Below are 26,882 nucleotides of genomic sequence, written 5' to 3' on the forward strand. Positions count from 1 at the left end.
CCCGCCCCCCTCGCACCCCAGTCATAGAATATGACGGACACAATAAAAGACCCATCATTCCTCCGCATCATACAGCACAATTGCGCAAACAGCACATCAGCAAACTGTACCAACTTGTTGGGAGAAGCGGGAGACATGGGAGATCTCCGGAGATACCCGTCAAACCTTAATTCTCCGGAGAAGGTAGCGCACCCGACTAGTCCTCCAGAGACATCACAATGGCTCGGGAGGCCCTCCCGAACGCATTGTGCGCTATCGCGAGGCCCTCCCGAACGCATTGGGCGCTATCGCGAGGCCCTCCCGAACGCATTGGGCGCTATCGGGAGGGTCTCACGAGAGCAGATACAGCCCTTTGAAAGGCTCAGGAGGCCATCCCGAGAACGAGTGACGTCTCCGATGCTATCTGGAGGACGATTCCTATCCCCTAACAATGGCTAGCACTATGCCATACCGGCAGTGATTGTATAGTAAGATAATCACGTATACGAATTTACTGAGACACTATCCTAAGCTTATAGAAAAACCGTTGACCTCCTCCTATACCCTCCGAAGGGCTCAGGAAGGCCTCCTATACTCTCCCGAGCCCTTAAAAAACTAGTCACCCTCTCACACGCCCTCTTGAGGGTGTGGCGAGCCCTCCTATAGTCTCCTGAGCCACTAAAAATACTAGTCACCCATCCCACGCCCTCCCGAGAGCTAAGCGAGCCGTCCTAGGCTCTCCTGAGCTATTAAAAATACTAGTCACCCCCTCCTACGCCCTCCTGAGAGTTAAGCGAGCCCTCCCAGGCTCTCCTGAGCCGCTAAAAATACTAGTCACCCCTCCCACACCCTCCTGACATCTAAGCGAGCCGTCCCAGGCTCTCCTGAGTCACCAAAAGATTCTTCTAGCCTCATGCACCCTCCCGAGGTCTCAGCAAGCTCTCCTACACTCTCCTGAGCCACTAAGAAAACTCACCACCCCCTCCCATACCCTCCCGAGGACTCCGCAAGCTCTCCCACACTCTCCTGAGCCACTAAGAAAACTCTTCACCCCTCCCATACCCTCCTGAGGGCTCAGCAAGCTCTCCCACACTCTCCTGAGCCACTAAGAAAACTCACCACCCCTCCCATACCCTCCCGAGGACTCCGCAAGCTCTCCCACACTCTCCTGAGCCACTAAGAAAACTCACCACCCCTCCCATACCCTCCCGAGGGCTCAGCAAGCTCTCCTACACTCTCCTGAGCATCCGTTCCCTCTCCTGAGGGCTCAGGAGAACCTCCTAGGGGATGCTTAGAAGGCTCAATGGGACTTAGTAACCCAACCCAAACAAATAATATTTTAATAGCATACAAAAATTCTGATAGACCGTAAAGAAAATACAATGATTTTTCCATCCATATCCAAATAGCAACTCCTACCGCTTATGCCTCCTACGCCCTTGGCTAGGCTTCAGAAGCCGTTGGTGTAACGTCTACCCCTTCACCGAGCCCCTCTACCCTTTCACCTAGCCCTAGTGGCACGGCATTGTTGTCCACATCGCTATTCTCTACTGTAGCTCTAACTCCCTGAGCCTTGCGACGGGCCTTTGCAGCCCTCCACGCCGCGATATCTGCTGCCAACGCCTCATCGTCTTCCTTCTGACCAACCTTTGATATCACCTCTTTGGGCCCTCGTAATTCCTCAATCTATATTGTAAGAATATTAGTACGTGCAGCACCATGTGTAACTGGGCTGGGATGCGGACCTTCTCTCCAATCGTTTCTCGTATCACTTCTAGAGTGCCCATTTGGTTCTGTGCACTTCTCTTCTTCCATGTATCCATCATCCTAGAATACATTACTTGACATTCACAAGTCAGCAGGAGCCTTTCACAGGGCTGGAGACGCCTTACACATGATATCCGTATTCTGGCTCGGGTTGAAGTGCAAACCTTCTATGTAATTCCCAGTCGTCCAACATCGGAGGACAAACCAGATTCCGGTACAGACTAGGCATATGAATGCCGGAGAAATACCATCGCCGAAATCAGGATCCTTTGCACCACGCATCTTGTCGCCTTTGTAATACTTCAGAAATATCACGTCCACGATTTCTGGAGCCCAGAAGTGCCGGCGGCCTGTCTGAAGTCTGTTAGAGCCTTCTCAAAGGCTAACCAAAAAAGAAATGCTTACCGAATAGTTCTCAGGATCACTAATGAAACGGTCCTTTTCGAGTAGATAATTGACTTTCGTGGCTCTTGAATCCGCTGTATGAAGCTCCTTCATCCCATACAGCAAGCCCCTCGCCATATAGTCTTTGATGGCATAAACAAGGTGTGATCTCACTCGTGAACATACAATTTGAACCTAGTCGTATAAGCAAGGGCTCTCTGAGCCTTATGGAAGGCTCTAAAAGTACTCACCTCTCCTCTCGCACTTTTGGTCAGATTTAAGCTTGTATTAAAATAATCGTTTGCTTCTGCCCAAAATCTTCGAATATTAACCACAAGAGAGTCAGGTTGTGGCCAAGGCTCCTCAAGCAGTGTATAACGCCCAAGAAGCTCTCCGGCTTGTTTAACTATCGGCTTGTAATCTGGCAACTTGCAATCCGATCCGCCAAGTGACTCCGGCCCAGGTGTCTCATGCACAAGAGGGGAACCACAATATTGGGTAGCCGGAGGGGTACGATATGAATGCGAAGCCGGTGGTGTACTATCAAGCTCACGCTCAGGTCGTAAGGTGCTTGACGAACGAATCGAGGAACTTGGAGATGTAAAGGAAGGTCTCTCGATGGCTTGCGACGCCTTCCGGGGGTCCCGTTGCGTCGTCGGTTTGGGTGGATTAACTGCATGACGATTGCCATACCTGTACGATCAGTATAGACAAACCAGAGAGTATAGTGAGCAAATACCTGCGTTATTTTCACCGGAACAGAAGAAGAAGCAATTGCTTCTTCTACTGGCCTACTTGATCTCTTACGGGAGGCCACAAGAGCCCTGGCGGAGGCCACAGGAGCCTCTGCCACTCTTTTCCCGAGCCGTGATCCCTGGTTTGGGGGAGCCTGGAAATGTCTTCGTTCTGGGGGAGCCTGAGATGGTATTCGCTCTGGGGGGGGGGGCCTTTGTAATGGTGGGGGAGCCTGAGATTGTATTCGTTCTGGGGGGGGGGGCCTTTGTAATGGTGGGGGAGCCTGAGATTGTATTCGTTCTGGGGGGGGGGGCCTTTGTAATGGTGGGGGAGAGGGCCTACGTTCAGAGAGGGGCCTTGGTGCTGGTCGGGGAGCTGGTATTGGTGGTGGAGAGTTTGGAGGTGCGAGATTCTCATCTCCAGGTTCATACTCATCCTCATAGTCATCCACATAGTCGTAGTCATCTTCATAGATCTCCAAAGCAGCGTCATCTTCCTCTGGATGATCGTCAAGTCCGACCCACCCACGTGAGGAGTATTCCTCCACTGCTTGGTCCTCGGGATAGCTACTGAAGCTCTCTACAAGGCTCGGTGGGCCGTTACCAATATCTGTGTCCGCCTCTGTTGTCGATCCAGAAACTATAGAGTTTATAGAATTGAAAGAGCTGGCCGCACTGGAAACACTCATTGCACCCCGTAAGCGTTTACTAACAGAAGCCGAGATTGGGGCACGCTGATTGAGTCCATCGGGAACTGGGCGTTTCTGTGATTTTGGTCTGGGAGGCATGCTGGCTGTGGTGGTAGTGGAGCAGAAGAGGCATCTCGAAAGCCTTGAAGAAGGCCCTTGGGGCCTCTACTATATAACACCATTACTGGGTTTGCTTTGTCTCTTGGCGATGAATACTCTAACCTGATATAGCTATTCCGATCGGAGCTAAAGGCTTTAGAAGCCTTTTCAATGGCTCGCTAAAATCTCACTAGTCTGAATTCGAGCTATATAATTACCAACATATCACGCTAATCTATAGTAGGATAACAACTGCCTCTCGAAAAATAAAACATGCTTCAACACCCAACGAAAAAAAAAAAAAGAAATAAGCTTAAGAGGCTAGGTATACCCCCCCAACTTGATAATCATCCAATGAGCCTTCTGTGCGCTTTGATACCCCCAACGAGCCTTCCGAGCCCCATAATAGGCCTTGATTAACCTAGGCTAGATCGTCCACATAGTCCTCATCGTCCTCATTGTCCGGTTCCTCATCGTCGTCATCGTCTTCTTCCTCTTCCTCTTCCTCTTCCTCTTCCTCTTCGTCTTCTTCGTCCTCTTCGTCCTCTTCGGCTTGATCATGCCTATCTCCCCCTACGCCGTTATTCGCTCTGAACAGGTGGTTTCTGTCAGCAACAGTCCAAAAGCGAGTACAATCGTAATGGCAAGAATCAAAGGTAATGCCATTAGGGAAGCGCCGTCTATAATGCCTATTGAGCCTTCTCCCGAGCGTTTGAAACCTCTCAATACGCTCGTGGAGGACGGCCAATATTACTTGAAAATCTCTATCTTGAGTGGGAATAGGAAATTGCAAACCTTTCTTATTCACTCGATCTGCGAATTGGAAGATTTCTTTGTCCGCCTCAAGTTCGGCCGGAATCAGATCATCCGGTGTCAAGTCATCCCACCCATCGGGAGGGGGGGTTTGAGCCCTGTGAGAAGCCCCCCTAAGCAGTGCGGCGGGCCTATGGAGCACCGCGCAAACTCTCAATGGTTTTGCCTCACTGGTTTTGAGCCAGGCCTCCAACTCATCGGCGTCACCAATACGGCAATATTCCGGGTTTTGCGGATACGCATTGGCGCCCCGGGGCGGAGGATTATTGATGGCTCCATAGAAGGCTCGGATGGCCCTCTCGGGGGTGCCTACGGGGGGCCTTGGCACACGCTTCATCGCAACCTTTGTTAACTCTTGCAAGCTAACATCCCGGAGGACGGCAAGTGAGGGGGGTAGGGAAGCTGGACCGAACCAGTCGTAGTGACGGTAGACAGCGCTTCTTGAGGCTCGAGTCTTCACCGGGTCAATAACATGGATAGTTATTGCAGGTCTAGGTGCGATTCCCAATTCCTTCCAAGGATCCTCAGGCGAGCCTTGTGCAGGGTCTTCTGGGGCCTCTATATTGTCTAGTGCGCGCTCTACACGGCTGTGTGTTCTGCTGGACTTCTGGGTTCGATCAACAATAAGAAAGTTCAGGGCTGCTGCTATCTTCTTGGAGTCCTCTGAAGCCTTCCGTGCGAACGTAGGCTTCAAGGCGTTGATAGCCCTGTGGTCGATTAGGTAGGTAACTAAATGATTGTATAAACCTTCTCCAGAGGTTATCTTGTTAACCCACCCTAGCCTAATCATCTCGTCCCCCAAGTCGGTGCGCAGAGCCTTGTAGAGGGCGTCCTTCCCAGTAAGCTGCAGCACCCGCCTCACCTCTGCAATTGTGGTGCATTTGAACGCCGCTGGTTGTCTTCCTCTTTGAGGCATTTCTCGAGGTGTTGGAGTGCCTTCCTTGAATATAAGCCGACGCTTCTTGGAGGCGTGATAAGCCTTCTTTGTGCGTGCTGGAGCCTTCGAGGGATTCTGTCTGGGCTCTGGAGAATCTTGCTCTCTCCCGTCTGTGGAATCTTCCTGTAACTGGGCGTCAAGAGATTTGGGGGATGATAATCGATCGCGGTTGGATATAGTGGCTCTGAGGATCTCCCCAGAAGGTACACCGAGCTCGGGGGAAGAATGCCTAGTATACGGTGTTTCCTCTGGTGTAGCGCAAACTTCAAAGTCTGAATGCTCTTTCGGAGGGCTTGGCAGGACTTCTTCGTTATCGCAACTTTGGTTAACGCCTGATTCAGCTTCCAGTAAACGATTTTGGTTAGGTTTAACAGGGTGTTTTTGTTTGAAGGTTGGGGTCGGGCCTTCTTCAGGGCTTGATGGGGCTTCCCAATTTGAATCGGCGGATGAATCACGAGGGTGTAGTGGTGGCTGTGTATCTAGATGTCAATGATGATTCTGATAGAGATTAGACACAGGGGATCTAACCATTTTATATGTAGGTGAGGATGGATATCTTGAAAGGCAGATTGGTATTGTATTCAACTATAGGTAGATTCGTGGGCCTAGATAGGATTCTTGAAAGCTCCTGGAGCCGTATGGAGGTTCAATGGAGCTTATATACATGTATGATAGTGCATCAAACCTCGCTACGTCATCTATTAGATGATATCTCACTCATTATGTTGGTATCATTGTGTTGGTACAACATAGAAGACGAGCTTAGTGCTGGCTCTTGGCGTTGGTGCCAAGAGCTCGCGTCGGAGGAGGCCCATGATGCATTCCCTATGAGCGGTTCCAAAGGCCTGAGGAGCCTTACCAACGTCTAATATCAACAATGAGATCTCGTTGTCCATTTTGCATACGAACCTACTCGAGCCCTGGAAGTTTTGATCGACATCTGGCGAAAGAGCATTCGGGACAGGCAGCTGAATGGTATAATACACAGCTCTCACAGCCACGCGAAGAAGCCTTGGGGAGCCTTCACGGCGGCCTAGGAGAGCACAATGAGGACTGGGATTTGGCGGAGCGTCACGAATCCGAATCCGAATCCGACGAACCGAGTTGTGATTTAGACTCTGGACGTCCACTGTTTAACCTAGCCACTACGATATATGAGGGCGCAGGTGAAGCCCTTTTCCCGACACCAGGATATAACGAGGTGACAGAGAGCTTTCTCAGAAGCCCATGGAGCCCGCTACAGTCCGCAGAGGAATTCAAATTATCACGTTGGTTCCTACGGTCTGGGGTGTCCCAAGGGCAAATAGACGATTATTTTCGCTCCGCTAGCCTTCCAAAAGGCTCCTACACAACTGGTAGGGGCTTTGCACGCTGTCTTGATGAGATGTCTTCTAGGGACGGTCTTGGGACAGAGGGCTGGGTGCACTCAGGGGTTGAAATAGGTGGAGAGGTGGTCCCTTACTACTACCGCGATCCTATGGCAATAGTACGATTCCTTTTGGGGCAGCGTGCATTCAGGGAGTCTTTGGTGTATGCTCCAACGATGGAGTATAATGAGATGGGAGAACGGATGTATGGGGAAATGCACACGGCGGACTGGTGGTGGGAGATGCAGGTTTTTAAAGCCCTCATAAATGCCTACTGAGCCTTCGCTAATGGATATTAAGAATACCCTGCCAGAGGGATCAACGGTCGTACCAGTGATTTGCGCATCGGATGGCACCCACCTAACAAATTTCAGTGGTGATAAAAAGGCTTGGCCTGTTTATTTGACCATTGGAAATATAACGTCGGAAACCCGAAATAAGCCCTCAAATTACGCGATGGTATTACTAGCACTACTACCTGTTCCACCGAAGTTAGGGGTGGGGGCACGTGCAGATGAACTGCGTCGGCAGAGCCAGATGGCTCTTCACAAGGTCCTCGGAGATATTCTCGATGGCCTCCGGAGCCCTGGGCAGAGCGGGGAATTGATACCATGTGCGGATGGGTTCGAGCGATTATGTTATCCAATACTATGCGCATGGATTGCTGATCATCCAGAGCACGCCGCATTACTAAACATCAATAATCATGCCTGCCCAAGGTGCGAAGTTGATTTCAAAGGCCTTGGAGGCCTTCAACAAGGTGCGCTTCGGATTCAAGAGAGATATATGGAAATGGCCGAGAGGTATAAGATGGATACCTCCGATAACACACCTGTGGAGTACCTGGTATCGAAGTGCATTAAGACTATGTACAATGCCTTCTGGGCCTTGCCGAGGGTCAATGTGTACGACCTTCACAAGCCGGATATCTTGCATAATCTTTATTTGGGACTATTAAAACATATGATGGGTTGGGTTCAATTGTTTCTGAAGAAGCACAAACGGCTAGAGGAATTTGATCAAGCCTGGGCGTCTGTTGGGCCTTATCCAGGGCTCGCTGTACCTAACAAGTCATATCGCGCAACCACTCAATGGCAAGGTAAAGAAATGCGACATCTTGGTCGGATAGTGTTAGGAGCCTTTGCCGTGGCTCTTTGGAAACCCCCAGCGGCGTTGAAGAGGGATTTCGGGAGAGCGTTGAAGTGTGTAAGAGCTCTAATTGATTTCAATCTAATGGCACAATACACAACGCACACCAGGGAGACGCTAGAATATCTACAGGGATACCTCGAAGAGTTCCATAAACACAAGGATGTGTTTCTGGAATTTAGGGCCTATAAACGCACTAAGAAAGATGCGAAAGATCGGACAAGGGCACTAGAAGGCCCCGTAAGCCTTGAAAGAGGCCTGGAGGAGCTGGAGGAGATTCGCAAGGGTTCTCATTTCAATTTCATTAAGATGCACCTACTATCACACTTTAGAGATCATGTGGAGCGCTTTGGGAATATACCAATGTTTTCAACAGATGTCAGCGAGCTCGCCCATAAACAACAAATAAAGAAGGCCTACGCAGCCTCAAACAAGGTCGACGCGACCGTTCAAATTCTCGATTTCCACTCGAGGCGTATGGCAATGGAAATACGGGTATTAAATCTGAAAGATGTCGTTCTTTCTCTTCCAGAACATTACGAAGGCTTCGGGAGCCATCGGGAGAGTCTGCGATGCATGATAGACATCTTCAACAATGACGACCGGCAAAGGGTGAAAAACAAAGGGGAGGGTTCTCCGAAACCCAAGTTGGCCGCATTAGATACTAGCCCTACTAGGTTATCGGATATCGCGGATTCTATCAACTTTAATAGAACAGTACTGGCAAGAGCGGTGTCGGAATACGGCGAAGGGCTAGGCCGGAGTGAAGAGGGCTTATTGAGCCTTCTTGAATATCCCGTGAGATGTTTTAAATGCCTACAGGTCCCAGTATCGGTTTTTCAAAATCCAGAGAGTCACGAGATTCATAATATAAGGTGTACAGGTGAAGCACTATTTAGGAAGCGGGCGATACGAAACGACTGGGCGTGGATAAGAATGGACACTACAGAACCGTGGGGTGCCTTTCAGGGGAGATTACCGGGGAATGTACGGGCAATGTTCCAGCTACGTGATAGTACTACAAGGAAGACATATCAACTTGCCCTTGTTGAACTGCTGGAGGCTAGGGACAAGGGCCTTCCGGAAGGCTCGCATGGCCTTCTGAGAGTCGGGAGGCGCTCCCGACAAAGGTTTTGGGTAGTGAATATACGAAGCATCTTGGGAATGGCCCATTTGTTTCAAGTAGAGAAAGGCCAATGGCTAGTAAATACTAGAATCGATTTAAAAACATGGAACGAGTTTCATATATAGGGTGCGGTAGATAGATACATGTATAGAATAGAATAAAAGAAGGCTCGCGGAACATTTTAGGCCCGTTGAATGAAAGCGCGCCGCCATGAAAAAAGAACGTGATAGCTTTCGAAAGGCTCAGTGAGCCCTGGCAAGTGCTTGTTGGGCCGTGCGGAGCCCCTGATTGACGTCTCCGGAGAGCATCCAGAGAGTACAGGGCGCCTCCGGAGGTTCAAGCGGGTAAGCGAGACACGAGGATGCATGGGAGGTGTGAGGAGAGAACGCGCCTTGGCAGCGGTCTCCGGAGACTAGCAGAAGTCTCCGGAGACACCCGGTAGCTTGCTGATGCAACCAAGTGCTCCTCACACTCTTTTCGATCCCAATAACCCACCAAGCCCACATAATCGCAATTCAAGAACCCCCCCTCCATAATGGGAAACCCCCCCCAGTGCCGTCCTTTACACTCCTTTGCCCCTCACCCGTCAGAGCAGATGATAAAATATCCTCATGCATCTACCTTAATACCAACATCCTTGATAAGAATTCCTTCGCTGCCCTTCCATCGCACAGAGGAGATATCGTTTCCGTCAATCTCTTCTGTAAAACAAGCATAAATACCCACTTAACTGTTACGATAACCAGTCTATATAATAGACAACTGGACAACGCCACCCGGTCGCTAAGCCCTCCAAGTATCTTTAGTACATCCGATAACCCACGCCTAATCTTAGGAGATTTTAATATCCACTCCCCCTCCGCCGACCCTCTCCGCTCCCTCTCCCAGCGAGAACTCCGCCTCTCACAGCCCTACTTCGACACAGCAACCCGCTTTGGGTTCCTACTCCTAAATACCCCAGGCATTCACACCAGACTATCCCCTGACCCCAATAAAAGGCATAGCGTGATAGACCTCGCTTTCGCCAACCCCCAGGCCAACGCTCTAGTCAGGAAATGCACCCCCCTATCAAACACGTCAGGATCCGATCATCGAATCATCGCCATCTCAATGTCACTCCCGTCAGCAGACTTCACCCCATATCGAACCCCCAATTGGAAGCGAACAAACGGGCCCCCCCTCACCGACGAACTCAAACAAACCACAATCCCCCCATGCCCCATGCCCGCCATGGTAGATGATTGGTTTGAAAAATCCCTCACCGCTCTTACAGACCTTATAAAGTCACACACGCCAATGAAAACGATCTCCCAGTGGTCAAAACCATGGTGGACAGGGAACCTCACCCAACTCCGAACCATCTTCCACACAGTACACAGAGCATACAGGAAAGGCAGAGCGCCCCCTTTCGAAATGAAAGCCGCCAAAAATGCCTACTTCAATGCAATAAAACAAGCAAAGCAAGAGCACTGGAACTCATTCGTTTCCAACGCCAGGTCCCAGGACCTCTGGAGACTGAAGAAAATGGCATCAAAGATGGAAGACCGTGTCCCCTCACTCCCAAACTCACCCACACCCACCCTCCTCAATAAGAACCTAATCAACGCCTTCTTCCCACCTAGAACAGAAACACCATCACCACCACCCATCAACTACCAAGACGTGACACCCATAACCCCTGAGGAAGTCCAAAACGTCTTGAAAACAACCTCCAATCTCTCAGCATCAGGCCCAGACACAATCCCATACAGTGTCTGGAAGAAAATCCATAAGGCAAACCCCCTCATCATAACCTCCCTCCTCAACCCACTCCTCGCGCATGGATACCACCCCCTCTCTCTCAAAAGAGCCAACGGTGTTATACTTGCAAAACCAGGAAAGTCCGACTACTCCTCCCCCGCGGCGTACAGAATTATCGTCCTCCTTCAAACCTTCTCCAAAATTCTGGAAAAGATCGTCACACTTCGCCTTGCAAAGATCGCAACCGCCACAGGCCTTATCCACCCCCACCAATGCGGTTCTATCGCCGGCCTCTCTACAGCCGACGCCGTTACTACGCTAATACATGAGACGAAAGCAATGCAGCTAGCTAAGCTGAAAGTCTCCACCCTCTTCCTCCACATCAAAGGGGGCTTCGACCATGTTCTTAAACAAACCCTTGCCCCCCTCCTCGCCGCCAAATCAGTCCCCCTATACATAATCAACTGGACCCTATCCTTCCTCTCCGACAGGCACATCACCCTCCTGTTTAAAGGCTCCCCGAAGATCCCCACTCCAGTTCAAGTAGGGGTGCCCCAAGGTTCCCCCATCTCCCCCCTTCTCTTCGTCATCTACGTCAATTTCCTCCACAACTACGACCCATCCCCTGGACTCACCCTCTCATACGTGGACGACTTCGCCATCACAGTCGGCTCAACATCATACCAGCAAAACATTACCATCCTTCAGAATCACTACCAAACGCTAACAGCCCTGGCCACGCCTCAAAATGTTTCCTTCTCAGTAGCAAAAACAGAGTTAATGCACTGGCGAACACCAAGAGACAAATCCCCGACCTGCCACACCCCAATCCTCCTAGACGGACAAGAATTCCAACCCGGGTACCAAGTCAGATGGGTGGGCTTCTGGCTCTCCCCCTCTTTTAACCCCAACACCCACTTCCTAAGGAGACTAGCCTCAGCAAGGTCGGCCTTCGGCCTTATCCAACGCTTCTCATCCGCAGGCAAAGGCCTCTCCTCCCGCAACTGCCAAAAGGCCGCCACCCTAGTGATAAGACCCATGCTTACCTATGGCGCAAACGTTCTCACCTGTAACAGCAACTATGTATTTCGGCTAGATAATAGATTGGTACGAGATAAGGAGGTATTGTGTAGTGGGATTAGGATTTGTAATGAGGATTTCTGTTATGTTCTTTTAGTTTCTGTTACGCGGAAGTATTAGTCATCATTGGACTATGGTTGGATATATAAGGGGGCGTTGTTTTGTGCTTTTGTTTGTTTTCTCTCTTTTCTTCTTTCTTTACGCAACCTCTGCATTCATTCGCTCGCCTCTGGCTCGCGATGGATTTCTTCCCCCCCGAGATGGAGTTATACTGATTCTCGAATTGCTTCGGTCCCTGAACTTCCCTCGCTCGACACCCCCCATTCTTTGTTCGTTCGGTGCCCTCACGGGTCGCGTCCACCGTTCACCCCTCGCCAAAACGACGGCCACCGCCAGACGGTCGTTCCCCCTCCTTACTTTCGCTCATCGCACGAGTGATCCCATACGTCGGGTACGCACACTGTCAGTAATCTCTAGTCAGCGAGAACCTACTGCCAAAGCACTCGACAGCCCGCGAAGTTAGCGACCTTCGGTCGCGAAACCATCGTCAAATTTTTTACCCGAGGTCCCGTGACCTTACCCCTCTTTATCGGCCTTAACCAGGCCACCCACTTTTTACCCGAGGCGGCCCGCTCCCCTCACCCCAACCCAACCGGTCTCCGAGACCACCCTCAACACAACACGGTCGGCACTTTCGATTGCGACCCCCATACATACTGAGCCTTCGGCTCAACCCTTTTTGCATGTCCCCTCCAGAGGACACTACTTCAATTACGACTCGGGCACAGTCTTTAGCCGTTGCTCCAGGGACCGACGACCCCACCCATTCTTACTTGACCTACCGGTCACCACTCCTTAACTCCTCGCTGCCTGACAACCAGACGCCTGAGGACCCACTCTTACACCACCCCCCTTGCTTCCACCCTGACGCTGCGGCGGTTGGCCTCTCCTGCCTTCGTGCGCGTGGTTTCCCAGTCCTGTTAAGGTTTGTCCACAGATATGACACCGGGAACGTTGGTAATGATATCGTTTCGATTGAACACTACGTTTAGGATTGTGCTCGCTTATGTAGTTGACGGAGAAGTTTGGGGTTCATTCTTACTACGGGGAGGTTTCTTTGTTGTCGCTTAGATTCTGCTTACCTGTACCACTTGTTATTTGCGCCCTCTTCGTGCGTCGTTTACTTTTATTTATGTACGTAGTTCTTGTAGCTGCGGTAGTTAGTTTTTGTACTTTGTTTTGCTTTCGGGTTAGTCGGTGGAGGTTGTAGTCGGGTAGTTAGGTGTGCGATAAGCTTCGGCTTCTAAGCAATATAAATTTCTTCTTCTTCTTCTGTATTTATTCCACGAATATTACTTTTGTTCTACGCTACGTCATAGGGCTCATCTTGGATCTCGGATCAGGATTGAACCACCTTATAGTCCATAGTCACGAATCCCTTCTACTACGTACTCGCTTCGGTTGTATTCCTTGGCATTATAGTCCTTTGCCCATAGACCCACGTTATACGTAGGTTGCGTCCTCTATCGCCAACCAATACAACACCATAGTTTAACAATGTCGGAACATGCACCTATCGATTATCAACAACTCAGCAATAGCCTCCAAGCCCTTTTCCGAGCACATCCACAGGTTGATGAAGTTGTTGGGACTGAAGCCTATGCGCTTCTCCAACAGTGTCAACATGGTCTTGCTCAATATGCAACGGATTTACAAGAGGTAGAAGCAGAGGCTGAGAGGGCGAGAAGAATGTTTGAACGAGATCTTGCTGCTGCCCGAGCCCAACAAACTGCTGTTCAAGGTGTTGCCCCTCAGGGAGCACCCGTCGAGGACAATGCTCCACCTGCACCCCCAGTACCACTCGCTACAGATACTACCTATCGGTCAGAGAAGCTTCCGGATCCTGAGGTGTTCAGGGGAGATCGTGATCGAGAAAGACTACACCTATTCAAGCAACAAATGAAAATCAAGCTATTGGGAAATGCTGATCGCTATCCCACCCTACAGTCTAAATTATCCTATGCATTCAGCAGATTGGAAGGCGTTGCTGCCAATCAGTTTTTACAGTATGTCGGGGAAGGAGGTATTACCTTGCCTTCAATGATACGGTTTTATGAGATTTTGGATACTGCTTTTGGGGACCCCGATCGGATGCGCACGGCTAGGAGGAACCTCCGGAACATCCGTCAACGAAATCGAACGTTCGCCGACTATTTCGCCGAGTTTCAACGATATGCTGCTGAGTCGGGTATGGATGAAGCCTCTCGGATTGAGGCTTTGATGGAAGGTATTAATGGGGAACTCGATGAATCAATGATACACCATGACACTCCTGCAACGGTAGATGCTTGTGCGACACTTTTACAACGGTTGGATAATCGTCGTCGTGCGGCGGAAGCTAAACGAGGAAGTAAAAAGCTTTGGAATGTTACTACTACCCCGACCCCTCGTCCCCCACCAGCAAATCCTGTTCCTGCTCCCCGTGCTACCGCCCCAATCGCTAATGTACCTGCTACGGAAAGTCATCCCTCGTCCCGCCCGGGAGGTGATGTACCAATGGATCTGTCTGGAGGACGGCGTCGCCCCTCCCCTGCCGAAAGAAATGCCCGCTTAGTTGAGGGCCGATGTTTTTATTGCGGAGGTGTTGGACATATGGTTAGGGATTGCCCCCAAGCGAGGGCAACTGGAAATCAACCAAGAAGACCTGTGATGAGGGGAGCAGCATTGACGGTGGAGGAAAATGATGGAAGCGATAATGAGTCGGCAAAAGATTTGTCCCTGCACTAAGTGGCTTAGCTCAGGGACCGTTTAAGGATTTTTCTAGGATGTGTATTTCTGGTTTTTCGGTATCAGAGGAGGAAATGGATGGAAACCAACTTGTAGTAACTTGTTCGATTTCACAGAATAAAAATTCTTTCATCCCCACCTACGCTCTTATTGATACCGGAGCATCAGGATACGCTTTCATTGACGAATCTTTTGCACGCCACAACAATCTTACAATGACCCCCCTTAAAATACCTCGCCATGTAGACGTTATAGACGGAAGACCTATCAAATCAGGAAAAATTACCCATATTGTCGATGTCTCGCTAGACATTCATGATCATCGGGAAATTGCGCCATGTTTTGTGACGAAGTTAGGACACTATCCAATCGTAATGGGGATACCTTGGATGCGACGTCATGGTGTTACAATTCGACCAAAAGAAAATCTACTTATTTTTGACTCTCGGAACTGTTGTCAATACTGTTCACTTAGTGGAACTGCGGTTATTGTTCATGGCATTTCGATTCCTTTACCGGAACACCATACAATTATCGTTTCAGCAACTGAAAAATCTACTATCAACATTGAAGAGCTAGTACCGAAGGAGTTTCACCATCGTCTCCATATGTTCGAAGAATATGACGCTTCAATTCTTCCACCACATCGGCCATCTCATGATATCGAAATAGTATTAGAAGAAGGCAAACGACCACCATATGGACCCATATATGGACTGTCTCAAATCGAGTTGAAAGCACTACGGGAATATCTTGATGAAAATTTACCTAAAGGATTCATTCGGGCTAGTGAATCACCAGCGGGAGCACCTATACTGTTTGTGAAGAAAATTGATGGAACCCTTCGACTTTGTGTCGATTATCGAGGACTAAATGCAATTACAATCAAAAATCGATATCCGTTACCATTGTTAAAGGAAACCCTAGCCAAGTTGTCAAGAGCACAATACTATACCAAATTGGATTTACGTTGGGGATATAATCAGATCAGAATAGCGGAGGGGGATGAATGGAAAACGGCATTCCGGACTCGATATGGACATTTCGAATATACAGTAATGCCGTTTGGATTAGCTAATGCCCCTGCTACATTTCAACATTGGATCAATGATATCTTACGTCCCTATCTCGATCAATTCGTAACGGCATACTTAGACGATATCCTTATCTACTCCGAGACTCTATCAGAACATAAAGAACACCTTCGAAAGGTTTTAAAGGTACTTGATGAGAATCATGTTCACTTTAGACCTGAAAAATGTGAATTTATGGTTCAAGAGACGAAATATCTTGGCTTAATCCTTACCCCGAATGGAAATAGAATGGACCCAAAGAAAGTTATTGATGTTTTGGAATGGTCTACACCGATGAGCCTTCATGATGTTCAAGTATTTCTAGGATTTGCAAGTTTCTATCGACGATTCATTCTCGGATATTCGAAAATTGTTGCTCCACTTACAGCCTTGACAAAGAAAAACGTTAAATTCGAATGGACGGATGATAGGGAGGAAGCATTTCAAACTTTAAAAAAGATGTTTACAACGGCACCGACACTAGTTCATTTTGATCCGGATCGGAGAATTGTGATAGAAACCGATGCATCTGATTATGTTTCAGCAGGAATCCTATCTCAACGTGATGATGAAGGAATCCTACATCCAGTCGCTTTCTTCTCCAAAAAACATTCTCCTGCAGAATGCAACTATGAAATCTATGATAAAGAACTTTTAGCAATCATACGATGCTTTGAAGAATGGCGACATCACCTAGAGGGAGCTCAATTCCCAATTGAAGTTTTTAGCGACCATAGGAATCTTGAATATTTTATGACAACAAAATTGTTAAATCGTCGACAAGCCCGTTGGTCCGAATTCCTTTCACGCTTCGATTTTGTTATACAATTTCGACCAGGAAAACAAGGAGCGAAACCAGATGCATTGACTAGAAGGTCAGGTGACCTACCTAAAGAGGGGGATGAACGGTTGACGCATCAGAGTCAAGTGATTTTGAAGCGAAAAAATTTGGATACCAAGCTAAGTTTGTTCGCGGGTTCTTTGTCAAATGAATCCGCTGAAGGAGCGTCTACTGTAGAGGAGTTATTTTCAAAAGCTTACCAAGTTGATAGTTTCCCAAATAAGATCCTCGCTATGCTTCGGAACGGCGTTCGCCACTCGAATAAAATTTCGCTTGCCGAATGCACGGAAGACAACAACGGTCGGCTACTTTATCGAGGCGTATTATATGTACCAGAGGACAATGATCTTCGGCTGAGGATCCTAAAAGAACACCATGACAAACTATCGGCAGGCCATCCAGGGAGAGCAAAGACCTTAGAACTCCTAAATCGAGAATATTATTGGCCACAGATGCGAAGATACGTCGATCAATATGTTAGGAATTGCAATGTATGTACTCGTAGCAAGGCGCCTCGAAATGCACCTTATGGAGTACTGCGTCCAATGCCAATACCTGATGGACCATGGACGGATGTGTCAATGGATTTTGTTACCGATCTTCCTGAGAGTGAGGGATATGATGCAATCTTGGTCGTGGTTGATAGGTTAACCAAAATGCGACATTTGATACCAACAACCAAAGAAGTGGATTCGAGGGAAGTGGCGAGGCTATATATCGATAATGTTTGGAAGCTACATGGACTACCAGATACTATTGTATCTGATCGAGGAACACAGTTCGTTGCAGAATTCTGGAAGTCGCTTTGTAATCGTCTAGAAATATCACCAAAATTCTCTACCGCATTCCATCCCCAAACAGATGGACAAACGGAAAGGATCAATGCCGTGATGGAACAGTACCTCCGAAGCTATGTTTCCTACCAACAGGACGATTGGGCTCGAATGTTACCAATGGCTGAATTTGCGACAAACAATCATGCCTCCGAAACAACAAAGGTCTCCCCGTTTTATGCCAACTCGGGAAGAAATCCAAGAATGACCTTTGGCCTTTTAGAACATGGTAGAACTACTGCGGAAGACCAAGCTAATAGTATTGCACGAGAGATGAAGAAGATAGTGGGATTTCTAAAGGACGAGATGTTCCGAGCCCAAAGAATACAAGAAGAATCCGCCAATGCGAATCGAACTCCAGCCCCTCGCTACAATTTGAGAGATAAAGTTTTCCTATCGACACGCCATATTCTAACGAAGCGGCCTTCCAAGAAATTCGATTGGAAGCGTATTGGACCCTATAGCATTAAGCGGATCGTCAATCCCTATGCTTATGAATTGGAACTTCCCCGGTCGATGAAAATACATCCAGTATTTCATGTCTCATTATTGTCTCCCGAAGCAGGTAATCCTTTACCTGGACAACAACAGTCACCACCGCCTCCGGTTGAGATCGAAGGAGAGGAAGAGTGGGAAGTTGAAGATATTTTGGATTCGAGGAAATGAAGAGGAAGGTTTGAGTACTTGGTACGATATACCGGATATGACGAAGCCTCCTGGCAACCACTATCGGACCTTGAGCATTCACCTAATATTGTTAAACGATTCCACGAGCGTTATCCAGAGAAACCTAAGCCTACCAGGAGGTAGGCCTTAGAGGGGGGCGTGGTCTGTAACAGCAACTATGTATTTCGGCTAGATAATAGATTGGTACGAGATAAGGAGGTATTGTGTAGTGGGATTAGGATTTGTAATGAGGATTTCTGTTATGTTCTTTTAGTTTCTGTTACGCGGAAGTATTAGTCATCATTGGACTATGGTTGGATATATAAGGGGGCGTTGTTTTGTGCTTTTGTTTGTTTTCTCTCTTTTCTTCTTTCTTTACGCAACCTCTGTATTCTCCTTGCTCGCTAAGGCTCGCAAAACTTCCTGATATCAAACCTCGCTTCAAAAACACTTTATTTTTATTCCTCTCGGTTTACCCTGGTATACCATACCAGGCTGAGCCACTTTGTCCCCGATCGTACGGTCGCGTTCTGTTGTTCCAAGCGAAAGAAACCTACGAAACTGGCTTCTAGCGAAGAATTCTCTAGTCTTGACCTCCCGAAGGGAAGGAAAAGAAATCTATCCGAAACATCACTCTACGCCGCCAGAAGAAGTGGACACTCAATTATGTCGCAGCAAGCCTCGCTCCAGTCCTTTTTTACCCAGTCTTCCCAGCCTTCCCAGCAAGGGACAGCCCCCTCGCAGAACAGGAACACTCAGGTTCCCGACCCAACCCCATCCGGAGCTCAGGAACAAGAATTCTCCTCGACCTTTGCAACAGAATCCGACTACAACGACCCCTACCAACCGAGAGTCGACTACCTCTACCCGAGCATTGTCCCCCAGGACACTCACACCCAGACGGACCTGAATTACATTACCTGGGCTATTAGACATGCCACCAGCCGAATCTGCCCACCCACCGACAGGATTGAAATCCTCGAAGAGCAAACGACCACACTCCGGAGAACAGTGGATACACTGAGGCACCAAATCGAGGCGCAGACAACTATGATCACCAGTATGCACTCGGCGATCCATCTTCTCCTCAACAAACAGCCACAACCGCAGCAACCGCAACAACCACAACAAAACCAACAACAGCAACAACAGCAACAACAGCGAAAACAACAACCGCAGGGACAGAGAATGCCCCCTCCAGCGGTCCCCCAAATAATTCCCCAAGCAGCGCCTCAGGCAGCCCCTCAGGCCCCTCCACCTGCACCCCCCCAACAAGCCCCACCCCGTGGATGGAAAGCAGGCACCTGGGCCGCCGTGGCCTCGGCACCCGGTCCTGCCCAAGGAAACTTCCAAGTTGTCGAGAGGAAAAAGAAGTCCGCAAAGCCGAAAGCGGACCCCATCTTCAAACCAGAGTACACCAAAATCAACAGGGAGATCATTGTTGAAACCACTGCCCCATCCGACGTCAACCCCTCTGAGATCAGGACCCTAGTCAATGCAAGGATTCAGGACGAGTCCTGCCATTTCATTTCAGCAAGGAGAACACCCAAAGACAACTTCATCCTGGAAACAAAGTTCGTCACCCCTGCCACAAAGGCAATGGAATATGCCAAAGAAATTGAGGAGGCCCTCCTCACCCTACAGGTACCGGTCGCTGTCATCCGCGCAAACTCTAAATGGTCAAAGTTTCTCCTCCATGGAATTCCCACAACGGTCGGGGAGGGCATCGAGGCGGGACAATTGGTAGCATCAGAAATCAGAAGCAACTATGGAGAGAACTTCCAACTTGCACAGATTCCCCGCTGGATCTCCAGAGCAGAGACTCGAATGGAGAAAACCCACTCATCAATGGTTATTGCGCTCCCAGGACAAATTACAATGGAAACACTAGGAGTTAAATTCCTATCTCTCTTCAACCGAAGCTGCCATATCGAGGCCTTCCTTCCAACCTTCCCGGATACTCAGTGTGCAAAGTGCCTCGAGTACGGCCACCGCCAAGAGAAATGTAAGAACAATGGGAAATGCGGCCACTGCGCCGGAGATCATCTTACCAGTTTCCACCCATGCAATCAATGCCAGGGAGGACATAGATGCACCCACACTCCAATCAGATGTCTGAACTGTAAAGGAGCTCATAAGGCCTCCGACCCAGCATGCCCCGAGAGAGCCAAACGCCGATTCCTCAATAAAGGGAAGGAAAATGCCCCACCCGCTCAAGACCCACCGGCCGCACCCGTCCAAGAGCTGCTTCCAATAGTTCAAGTACCAGCCACCGCCCCAGTCGGAGCTACACCCGTTCCCGAAGATGACCAACCCATGACAAATAATGCTTAGGCCTCGAACCACCGCGCTCGCACACCAACTCAATTGTGCACGGAGCGAACTTATTACCAAGGCGGCGGTAGAAGAAGCGGAAACAGACTCTAGTATTTATTTCCTATTATTACAAGAACCATGGACCTCAGCAGAGGGATACCCACCAGAATCAAATCTCTTTTATATTTTTACGGCCAGCAACACCAATACAAAATGTGCAACATACGTCCGCAAACATGCCAATCTCAAACCAAAACACCACTACACACACGATAATTTCATAGTATCGATTACGGTAGAAATCCAAACCAAAAAAACCCAAATCCTAAACATATACTCCCCAGGCCGAAGTGGCCCCTTCGCCCAAATAGCAAGTACAATCCAAACCCTTGATAACTGTCTAGTAATGGGAGACTTCAACTGCCACCATCAGATGTGGTACGGAGTAAATTCATATGAGTACAGAAACAACATCCGAGCAGACCGGGTCAACGGCGCACGGTTAAAACGATGGATAACCCGACAGAAACTGACCCTCCTGAACGAACCAGGCGTCTTTACGCACTTCCCCAGAGACAGAGGGAAAAGGCCCACAACCATCGACCTTGCATTTGTAAAAGGCCCAATACTCGACCATAACCTACGATGGAGTACTGAACCCTACGGAGCGGGCTCAGACCACGGAAGAACCTCCGTCCACTTACACCTGGAAAAACCACCTTTTGTACCAAGACGAATGTGGCGACAAACAGACTGGAAGCTATTGGAGAACCACATGTCAAACATCTCCATCCCTGCAGAGGCATGGGAAACCAAGGAACATACGGAACAAACTGTCGATTTCTTCCTAGAACTGGTTAGGTCAACAGTCAGCATAGTAACACCACTCTCGAAGGAGGGGGTAAGAGCCAACTCCTGGTGGTCAGATGAGATGAAACAGATGAAGGCAAGGGTAAACGCAGCAGAAAGGAAGGCGAGAAATACAAGGAAATCTAATCACGTGGAGGAACACCGGAAGGCTTGCAGAGAATGGACAGCCATGATCCGGAAAGCAAAAGCGGACCAGCGGGAAAAGACGATGAACGAGGCGAAAGGTAGTGAAGTCTGGAGAATCCTAAGCGCAGGAAAGAGACGAGACACAATCATACCAACCATACAAGGTGAAGAAACGTTTGCGGGGAAGTGTCAAGCTCTAAGAGCCCAACTCTTCCCCTCGAAACGGACGTCCCCCGACCATCCCCCCTTGAACATTAGACCCCCCTCTTTTGACCTTAGCAACACCTTCGACATAGTCACCCCCGAAGAACTTAACAAAGCAATCGACTCCTGCCCAGCGCACTCGGCGACCGGCCCGGATGGCATCCCTTATACCTTTATCAAAGCTATAGTCAAAGCAAATACAACTCTGATCCAAGATATGTTCTCCGCTATGCTCCGGCACGGTGTACATCCAGCGGAATGGAAAATAGCTAAGTGTATCCCGATCCCGAAACCCGGTAAAGCAAATTACCATGAAGCAAAAGCCTACCGGCCCATTTCCCTTCTACAATGTTTCAGCAAAATCCTGGAGAAGATAGTGGCCCAGAGACTCTGCACCGCTGGAGAAATCCTAGGCACACTCTCAGCAAACCAATTCGGAGGAAGACCAACCATCTCAGCGATTGATGCCCTCCTGAGAACCTTGACACCAATACAACAAAACCTACTACTAAAAAACAGTACCGGAATCGCCCGGCGAGATAGACCAGCGATCCTAACCAATGACATCCAAGGAGCATTCAATTGTGTCGATCACCTACTCCTCGCGGAAATCATGCACCAACAAAAATTCCCCACCTATCTGACAGAATGGTGTAAGGAATTCAACACCGGCAGAAAACTACAGTTCCAATTCAACCATGAGCTAGAGGAACCACAGCCCTATGATTCCGGAGTGCCGCAAGGTAGCCCCATGTCTCCGGTACTATTCATGATCTACGCCGGAGTAATTCTGGACCCAACTAGCAGCCCAAAAGAGATGGACACAACTTACATTGATGACGATGCGCTGGTGCAAATATCCAAAACACCAGGCTTTACAATCAAGAGAATGGAGGAACGAATGAGAGAGAGACTAATTAAAGCTGAGCCACTCCAAATCAAATACGACCCGGACAAATCCGACCTGATCTTCTTCCGGCCCACTACATCACCCACACAACAACCACGACTTCCAGTCAAAGTGAACAACATCAATATACACCCCAAAGAGAGGTTGAAATACGTAGGAGTCTGGATAGATCCAACCCTCTCCTTCCGGCCCCATATCGAAGCAGCAATCGCAAAAGGCCTAAAAGCCCTCCACCAAATCCGAAACACCGCCCGCCTGCCAGGGATAACAGTTAAGACAGTTCATCACCTAATAATACAGGGCTTCCTTCCAAGCCTGCTCTACGGATCTGAGGCTTGGTGGACTGGCGCAGACCACATCATTAGATCGTTAGAACCACTATACAACGAAGCTGCCCGGATCATCACGGGCCTACCTCGATGGACCAAGAGAGCTAAACTCCTCCGAGAAGCAGGACTACCCCCCCTAGAACACCTCCTAACATATCGCTCAAGAAAGTACGGAACCAGAATACTCTGTACCGAGGCAACCCACCCTAACAATGAATCCCTAATCGAGCTCCTCCCATACAGAGAAGCAAACATCAAAGGGACAGGTCTACACCGAATCGCTTCCCTCCTACTCCCATATCAAACCCCCGGAAATGCGAGAGACAAGTGGAATCAAAACAAACTACTACGCGACCACCTGTTGGAAGAATGGAATACACAACCAATACCGGACTACCATCATCGGGGGGATTTCCGCCCCCCTTCCAAGATTGCGAAACTCACCCTAACGGAAGCGAAAAAAGTTTTTCGAATCCGGTGCCAAACTACCCGAACCGATAAACACGCGGTATATACAGACCCCGAACCATGCCAGTGTGGTATGGAAAACTCAGCGAAACACACACTTATGGAATGCCCAGCGTGGGCTCGAATCCGCGCCCCTCTGATAGAAAAGATCCCCGGAGCGATGACCTGGGAAAACTGGATGTTTACAAACTTGAAAACGGACCTTATCTTACAATTTGCAAAAAACTCTCAACTCTCGAAGTGGTACGAGTCAGCGGAAGCGGAGGCGGACCTAGAAGAGGGGATGGAAGAAAATGATTAGGGACGGGATTAGGAAAGGGTGGTTTCCTTTGTACCTTTTTACCTTTGGTTTTACTTCGTTTTGATGGATCCAGCGCCTGAGTTCGCTGAGATATGTTATTTCTCCTTGTCGTTGGGTTGTTTCTGGTTGAGTGTTGTCCCGGAATTTCCTTATTCTTGTTGATGTTCGTTTGTGTTCGCTTTTGTTCGTGTTTGTTTGTTTGTGTCTGTTGTTTTCTTTCCTTTCGTCCTTTTGTTTGGTTCGTGTTTTAGGCGGTCGGGTCGGCGTGCGATAAGTCTTGTACTTCAAAGCAATATAAGTTTCTTCTTCTTCTTCTTCTGCATTCATTCGCTCGCCTCTGGCTCGCGATGGATTTCTTTCCCCCCGAGATGGAGTTATACTGATTCTCGAATTGCTTCGGTCCCTGAACTTCCCTCGCTCGACACCCCCCATTCTTTGTTCGTTCGGTGCCCTCACGGGATGCGTCCACCGTTCACCCCTCGCCAAAACGACGGCCACCGCCAGACGGTCGTTCCCCCTCCTTACTTTCACTCATCGCACGAGTGATCCCACACGTCGGGTACGCACACTGTCAGTAATCTCCAGTCAGTGAGAACCTACTGCCAAAGCGCTCGACAGCCCGCGAAGTTAGCGACCTCTCGGTCGCGAAACTATCGTCAAATTTTTTACCCGAGGTCCCGTGACCTTACCCCTCTTTATCGGCCATAACCAGGCCACCCACTTTTACCCGAGGCGGCCCGCTCCCCTCACCCCAACCCAACCGGTCTCCGAGACCACCCTCAACAATACGGTCGGCACTTTCGATTGCGACCCCCATACATACTGAGCCTTCGGCTCAACCCTTTTTGCATGTCCCCTCCAGAGGACACCACTTCAAACACGACTCGGGCACAGTCTTTAGCCGTTGCTCCAGGGACCGACGACCCCACCCATTCTTACCTGACCTATCGGTCACCACCACTCCTCAATTCCTCGCTGCCTGACAACCAGATGCCCGAGGACCCACTCTTGACCACCCCCCCCTCGCTTTCGAACCTGACGCTGTTGCGGTTGGCTTTTCCTGCCTTCGTGCGCGTGGTTTCCCAGTCCTGTTAAGGTCAGTCCACAGATATGACACCGGGAACTTTGGTAATGATACTCCTCGAGTTGAACGCCATGTTTAGGATCGTGCTCGCTTATATGTAGTTGGCGGAGAAGTTTGGGGTTCTTTCTTACCGCGGGAAGGTTTCTTTGTTGTCGCTTAGATTCTGCTTACCTGTACCACTTGTTATTCGCGCCCTCTTCGTGCGCTGTTTCTCTCTTTGTATGTACGTAGTTCTCGTAGCTGCGGTAGTTAGTTTTTGTACTTCGTTTTTGTTTTCGGGTTAGTCGGTGGAGGTTGTAGTCGGGTAGTTAGGTGTGCGATAAGCTTCGGCTTCTAAGCAATATAAATTTCTTCTTCTTCTTCTTCTGTATTTATTCCACGAATATTACTTTTGTTCTACGCTACGTCATAGGGCTCATCTTGGATCTCGGATCAGGATTGAACCACCTTATAGTCCATAGTCACGAATCCCTTCTACTACGTACTCGCTTCGGTTGTATTCCTTGGCATTATAGTCCTTTGCCCATAGACCCACGTTATATCACCCCAACCTCCGCCCTAAAACCAATGACGACCTTCTGGAACTCCGTACTCCGGTGGGACACAGGGTGCTTCAGGGCAACCAACCGCAAAGTACTATGGGCGGAGGCGAACACGCCCCCCCTGGACCTCTACCTACACTACCTCAAATGCAAATACGCCATTCGAATCCTACAAGCATCCCCCCTCGGCAACCCTGTAACCGGCAGGACGAGCCTCTCCTTCCCAACGATCTCCAACCATAGAACATTCTCACATACCCAACTCCTCAAAGGTCTCCCCAACCCCCCCAAGAAATGGAACTCAACCGCGCTCAAAGGCGTCGCTCACCTACCCATCGAATTCCTCGGATCCCTCCTTCTCCCCTTGATAAGAGAAGGCGTTGCCCCGGAACAGATGAATCGCTATGCAAAAACCCAACTACTCGTCAACTGGCAACTATACTATGCACCCCCAGAATACTACGCCCACCCTCTCTCCACCACCCCGCTTCCCTTCAACGACCTCCACAAGTTCGTTGCAACCCGAATCCATCAATTCAGATCAGGGAAGAGCTATCTCCGAGCCCAAAAAACCTGGATGACCGCCCACACCCCCTCGACATGCGAACGATGTAATGCAGCGGAAGAAACACCAGAACATGTCATCCTCCACTGCCCCAAACTCGCCCCAAACAGACATGGTCCACTACGAACCATCACATCGCTGAACGATATCTGGAACGACCAGACCCTCACCACAGCACTAGGCGCCTTCATAGTTTCCACAAGAATGAGATATCCCAGAAGCGCCCCCCCATCACCCCTCGCCACCGGCTCCACAACTATATCGACCCTCACATCGATATCCACTATATCCTTACCCCTCACACCAACGGGACCAATACCCGCGATCTACGCTTCCTAGAAAAGACCTACATTAGGCACAAGGGCTCGGCCCAAAATATTTCCTTTGTTCTGCGTTTACTTTCTTATGTACATTTCTTTTGTGTTTAAATTTTGGGTTTTAGGGCACGGGTTTGGGATAGTTCGGGGATAGGTTTCTTTACGCCATAGTTTATACTGCATGCGACCATTCTATACCTAGAATCTAGAAATGAAATGACTTCACACACACACACACACACGTTTGAATTTTCAATTCAGATCAATCTTTGATCCCCTCGGAACTCCATTATGTAGCGACGGCGGAGATTTCAAGACACTGTTTTTTACTGCTATCCTCTTTCTCTACCCCTCGCACAATGTCACCGGGAACGAACACTAAAAATAAGCACCATATCAGAAGTAATCTTATCCTCTGGATGTTGCGATGAATTCGTTGATCAGTCATATATAACCCGTAGGAAACATTAAACAGTCAATGGACGTTCCCTCACCTTCTCGAGCACTACACAGAGCGCAAGAGGTCTGTAGTCAGCTCCAAATTGGAGCAGGTTTTGAGAAACATCATCAACTACCACGAACGAAAAGCGGGGCGGAAAACGGCGCACAGGAGTTATTTAGCGTGAGTTTCCATGCCAGGTATAGTGGACGAGCTTGGCCGGCCCGGGAGTCACAGATGGCTTTAGTCGGTCTGTTCAAGGCTGATTACTGTCCATGCATGTGTAAGCCCTCTTGCTGATCTAGTGAGGCCGTTGTTCTTGTACGTGTGTGGATCACCTTGGCTGC

The 26,882-nt window shown here is 49.1% G+C and overlaps 9 protein-coding genes across 9 annotated transcripts; 7 read left to right on the forward strand and 2 right to left on the reverse strand.

Moving 5' to 3' along the window:
* Positions 1 to 1,155: 1,155 nt before the first annotated feature.
* H6S33_006552 (uncharacterized protein) lies at positions 1,156 to 3,652 on the reverse strand (the record flags this gene model as incomplete). The annotated part of the gene is made up of 8 exons (XM_044837915.1): positions 1,156 to 1,259; positions 1,464 to 1,665; positions 1,725 to 1,819; positions 1,872 to 1,913; positions 1,995 to 2,100; positions 2,152 to 2,325; positions 2,382 to 2,823; positions 2,847 to 3,652. The coding sequence occupies 8 exons, from the start codon at positions 3,650 to 3,652 to the stop codon at positions 1,156 to 1,158; spliced, it is 1,971 nt and encodes a 656-aa protein (XP_044690079.1).
* Positions 3,653 to 4,073: 421 nt separating this feature from the next.
* Positions 4,074 to 5,933, reverse strand: H6S33_006553 (uncharacterized protein; the record flags this gene model as incomplete). Its single annotated transcript, XM_044837916.1, has 3 exons — positions 4,074 to 5,172; positions 5,242 to 5,873; positions 5,931 to 5,933. The coding sequence occupies 3 exons, from the start codon at positions 5,931 to 5,933 to the stop codon at positions 4,074 to 4,076; spliced, it is 1,734 nt and encodes a 577-aa protein (XP_044690080.1).
* A 346-nt stretch (positions 5,934 to 6,279) lies between these two features.
* Positions 6,280 to 9,121, forward strand: H6S33_006554 (uncharacterized protein; the record flags this gene model as incomplete). Its single annotated transcript, XM_044837917.1, has 3 exons — positions 6,280 to 7,017; positions 7,070 to 8,905; positions 8,986 to 9,121. Coding segments are annotated over 3 exons (2,710 nt in total), but the record flags the coding sequence as incomplete, so codon positions are not given.
* A 383-nt stretch (positions 9,122 to 9,504) lies between these two features.
* On the forward strand, positions 9,505 to 11,984 carry H6S33_006555 (uncharacterized protein; the record flags this gene model as incomplete). Its single annotated transcript, XM_044837918.1, has 1 exon — positions 9,505 to 11,984. A coding segment is annotated over one exon (2,480 nt), but the record flags the coding sequence as incomplete, so codon positions are not given.
* A 1,437-nt stretch (positions 11,985 to 13,421) lies between these two features.
* H6S33_006556 (uncharacterized protein) lies at positions 13,422 to 14,651 on the forward strand (the record flags this gene model as incomplete). Its single annotated transcript, XM_044837919.1, has 1 exon — positions 13,422 to 14,651. The coding sequence occupies one exon, from the start codon at positions 13,422 to 13,424 to the stop codon at positions 14,649 to 14,651; it is 1,230 nt and encodes a 409-aa protein (XP_044690083.1).
* A 74-nt stretch (positions 14,652 to 14,725) lies between these two features.
* On the forward strand, positions 14,726 to 18,064 carry H6S33_006557 (uncharacterized protein; the record flags this gene model as incomplete). The annotated part of the gene is made up of 1 exon (XM_044837920.1): positions 14,726 to 18,064. One exon carries the CDS (start codon positions 14,726 to 14,728, stop codon positions 18,062 to 18,064), a length of 3,339 nt encoding a protein of 1,112 aa, XP_044690084.1.
* A 666-nt stretch (positions 18,065 to 18,730) lies between these two features.
* H6S33_006558 (uncharacterized protein) lies at positions 18,731 to 20,359 on the forward strand (the record flags this gene model as incomplete). Its single annotated transcript, XM_044837921.1, has 1 exon — positions 18,731 to 20,359. A coding segment is annotated over one exon (1,629 nt), but the record flags the coding sequence as incomplete, so codon positions are not given.
* Positions 20,360 to 20,459: 100 nt separating this feature from the next.
* H6S33_006559 (uncharacterized protein) lies at positions 20,460 to 23,588 on the forward strand (the record flags this gene model as incomplete). The annotated part of the gene is made up of 1 exon (XM_044837922.1): positions 20,460 to 23,588. A coding segment is annotated over one exon (3,129 nt), but the record flags the coding sequence as incomplete, so codon positions are not given.
* A 1,651-nt stretch (positions 23,589 to 25,239) lies between these two features.
* Positions 25,240 to 26,118, forward strand: H6S33_006560 (uncharacterized protein; the record flags this gene model as incomplete). The annotated part of the gene is made up of 1 exon (XM_044837924.1): positions 25,240 to 26,118. One exon carries the CDS (start codon positions 25,240 to 25,242, stop codon positions 26,116 to 26,118), a length of 879 nt encoding a protein of 292 aa, XP_044690087.1.
* Positions 26,119 to 26,882: the final 764 nt, after the last annotated feature.

Source organism: Morchella sextelata, assembly GCF_020137385.1.
Source record: "Morchella sextelata strain SCLS chromosome Unknown scls_20, whole genome shotgun sequence".
Classification (NCBI taxonomy): Eukaryota; Fungi; Ascomycota; class Pezizomycetes; order Pezizales; family Morchellaceae; genus Morchella; species Morchella sextelata.